A 3619-nucleotide genomic window follows, 5' to 3' on the forward strand; every position below is an offset into this window, starting at 1 on the left:
TGTTTCTCCTTGATGAAGCCCCCCGCCCCTTGGTTCACTCTACTTCCCTGTAAGCTAACCACCCTCCCCTCCTCCCTTCAATCACCGCTTGCAGAGGCAATAAAGTTATTGTTGCTTCACATTCATGCATTCTTTATTCATTCATCACACAAATAGGGGGATGACTACCAAGGTAGCCCAGGAGGGATGGTGGAGGAGGGAAGGAAAATGCCACACAGCACTTTAAGCACAGCACTTTAAAAGTTTACAACTTTAAAATTTATTGAATGACAGCCTTCTTTTTTTGGGGCAATCCTCTGTGGTGGAGTGGCTGGTTGGCCGGAGGCCCCCCCACCACGTTCTTGGGCATCTGGGTGTGGAGGCTATGGAACTTGGGGAGGAGAGGGTTGGTTACAGAGGGGCTGCAGTGGCAGTCTGTGCTCCAGCTGCCTTTGCTGCAGCTCAACCATACACTGGAGCATACTGGTTTGGTCCTGCAGCAGCCTCAGCATTGAATCCTGCCTCCTCTCATCACGCTGCCGCCACATTTGAGCTTCAGCCCTGTCTTCAGCCCGCCACTTACTCTCTTCAGCCCGCCACCTCTCCTCCCGGTCATTTTGTGCTTTCCTGCACTCTGACATTATTTGCCTCCACGCATTCGTCTGTGCTCTGTCAGTGTGGGAGAACAGCATGAGCTCGGAGAACATTTCATCGCGAGTGCGTTTTTTTTTCTTTCTAAGCTTCACTAGCCTCTGGGAAGGAGAAGATCCTGTGATCATTGAAACACATGCAGCTGGTGGAGAAAAAAAAAGGGACAGCAGTATTTAAAAAGACACATTTTATAAAACAGTGGCTACACTCTTTCAGGGTAAACCTTGCTGTTAACATTACATACATAGCACATGTGCTTTTGTTACAAGGTCGCATTTTGCCTCCTCCCACCGCCTGACTACCCCCTCAACCTTCCCGCCTCCCTGTGGCTAACAGCGGGGAACATTTCTGTTTAGCCACAGGCAAACAGCCCAGCAGGAACGGGCTCCTCTGAGTGTCCTCTGAAGAAAAGCACTCTATTTCAACCAGGTGACCATGAATTATATCTCACTCTCCTGAGGATAACACAGAGAGATAAAGAACGGATGTTGTTTGAATGCCAGTAAACATACACTGCAATGCTTTGTTCTACAATGATTCCCGAGTACGTGTTACTGGCCTGGAGTGGTAAAGTGTCCTACCATGAAGGACGCAATAAGGCTGCCCTCCCCAGAAACCTTTTGCAAAGGCTTTAGGACTACATCTAGGAGAACCGCAAATGCCAGGGCAAAGTAATCCTTTCACATGCTTGCTTTTAAACCATGTATAGTATTTTAAAAGGTACACTCACCAGAGGTCCCTTCTCTGCCTGCTGGGTCCAGGAGGCAGCCTTGGGTGGGTTCGGGGGGTACTGGCTCCAGGTCTAGGGTGAGAAACAGTTCCTGGCTGTCGGGAAAACCGGTTTCTCCGCTTGCTTGCTGTGAGCTATCTACAACCTCCTCCTCATCATCATCTTCTTCGTCCCCAAAACCTGCTTCCGTATTGCCTCCATCTCCATTGAAGGAGTCAAACAACACGGCTGGGGTAGTGGTGGCTGAACCCCCTAAAATGGCATGCAGCTCATCATAGAAGCGGCATGTTTGGGGCTCTGACCCAGATTGGCTGTTTGCCTCTCTGGTTTTCTGGTAGGCTTGCCTCAGCTCCTTCAGTTTCACGCGGCACTGCTTCGGGTCCCTGTTATGGCCTCTGTCCTTCATGCCCTGGGAGATTTTGACAAAGGTTTTGGCATTTCGAAAACTGGAACGGAGTTCTGATAGCACGGATTCCTCTCCCCATACAGCGATCAGATCCCGTACCTCCCGTTCGGTCCATGCTGGAGCTCTTTTGCGATTCTGGGACTCCATCATGGTCACCTGTGCTGATGAGCTCTGCATGGTCACCTGCAGCTTGCCACGCTGGCCAAACAGGAAATGAGATTCAAAAGTTCGCTGTTCTTTTCCTGTCTACCTGGCCAGTGCATCTGAGTTGAGAGTGCTATCCAGAGCGGTCATAATGGAGCACTCTGGGATAGCTCCCGGAGGCCAATACCATCAAATTGTGTCCACAGTACCCCAAATTCGAGCCGGCAACGTCAATTTAAGCGCAAATCCACTTGTCAGGGGTGGAGTAAGGAAATCGATTTTAAGAGCCCTTTAAGTCGAAATAAAGGGCTTCATTGTGTGGACCGGTGCAGGTTTACATCGATTTAACGCTGCTAAATTCGACCTAAAGTCCTAGTGTAGACCAGGGCTCAGAGTCAGATCTGACTCAGACAGAGAAGGAACCTGTGGAGGAAAAAGGAATACCATTATATAATATACGGAGGAAGAGAGTATAGTGACAAAAGGGAAGCACAAGAAATAAGATAGGACTTGAGCAGGAGAGTTTTATCTTTTCTAAAGGAGCTGAACCTACCACATTGGGTAGAAAATACAACACTGGGACTGGGACATAGACACAACAGTAAAGGGCTATGAGGGGACCAGAGGGCAAGTTTGATTTTCTCTCATCTTGCTCTTGAGTAAGCAGAGGGTGGTGCAGCACTATGGTGGAGGAGGAGTGAGTACTCTCTTCTCTCCATTGCCTGCTGCCAAAGCCCTCCCATGCACACCTCTGTGATTCCCACCAAAATCATCCTCTGCTCCTCTCCTCTCCCACCACGAGGATCCTAGCTTTTTACTTTGAAAATCTGGTTGCTCCCACTCAGCCCAATGTGTGTGCTGCTTGTAGGCAGTGCAAATGATGCTTGTGTGGATAGTGCAACCTGCTTCATACCCATGTCAACTGCTCATCATTATTCATTAAAAACTGTTGGCTAGGCAAATGCCATGTCATATTATCTCTCTCTTGAAATCCCACGCAAACTTTTATTCAAACTAACTATACAAAATGAAGCAACTGTGAACAGCAAAACAATGAAGTAAGATATGGTTCCTTCATGTTGATGAAATAGATCTTTATGGAATTTGTACTTTATGGGTGTTTCTATATAATTTTGTCACATTACCTTTTAGAACAATAAATCTTACATTATATACTAACAGCTAATAGGGATATTCAGTGCCTGTAAATAAGAATGTTTACTATAGAAAGTAAATCTGTAGGTTTTATGGGATGTTAAAACCTAGCTTTGTCTCGGCTAATATTTTGTACATAAAATAGTGCATTAGCACTGTAATATACGCATATTTGCACACTTAGCATTTTGCAGGGTAGAGCAAATTGCCAGGGATTGATTTAGTAGCATTCTGAGGTCATAAGATCTCTTCCCAGATGTAGAGTGCTGAGAATAGTCACCACTGAGATTAAACCATTTTCTTTTTCTACTACTATCACCTTTAAAGCAAAACTCATTCTGTATTATCTGCCATTTTGCTACATTCATGCTAATGCCAATTAGACTCCAATATATAAGGTTCCAAATTCTATTTGCAAAACATTGCAATGAATTCCTGATTTTCTTGTGCATGTATTCTGTATAGTGTATATACAGTATCAATAGGGCTTGGATTTTGAGTATCTTATTTCCTTACCAGATCCGCATAGTTGAAATACCATTTGGAAAATGTAT

General features: G+C 45.7%; 1 protein-coding gene across 1 annotated transcript; it reads right to left on the reverse strand.

Moving 5' to 3' along the window:
* Nucleotides 1-280: 280 nt before the first annotated feature.
* On the reverse strand, nt 281-2231 carry LOC144264586 (uncharacterized). The gene is made up of 2 exons (XM_077816345.1): nt 1361-2231; nt 281-772 (listed from the first exon to the last, which is right to left on the reverse strand). Exons 1-2 carry the CDS (start codon nt 1941-1943, stop codon nt 363-365), a joined length of 993 nt encoding a protein of 330 aa, XP_077672471.1. The 5' UTR covers nt 1944-2231; the 3' UTR covers nt 281-362.
* Nucleotides 2232-3619: the final 1388 nt, after the last annotated feature.

The sequence above is a fragment of the Eretmochelys imbricata genome, chromosome 5, assembly GCF_965152235.1.
Source record: "Eretmochelys imbricata isolate rEreImb1 chromosome 5, rEreImb1.hap1, whole genome shotgun sequence".
NCBI lineage: Eukaryota > Metazoa > Chordata > Testudines > Cheloniidae > Eretmochelys > Eretmochelys imbricata.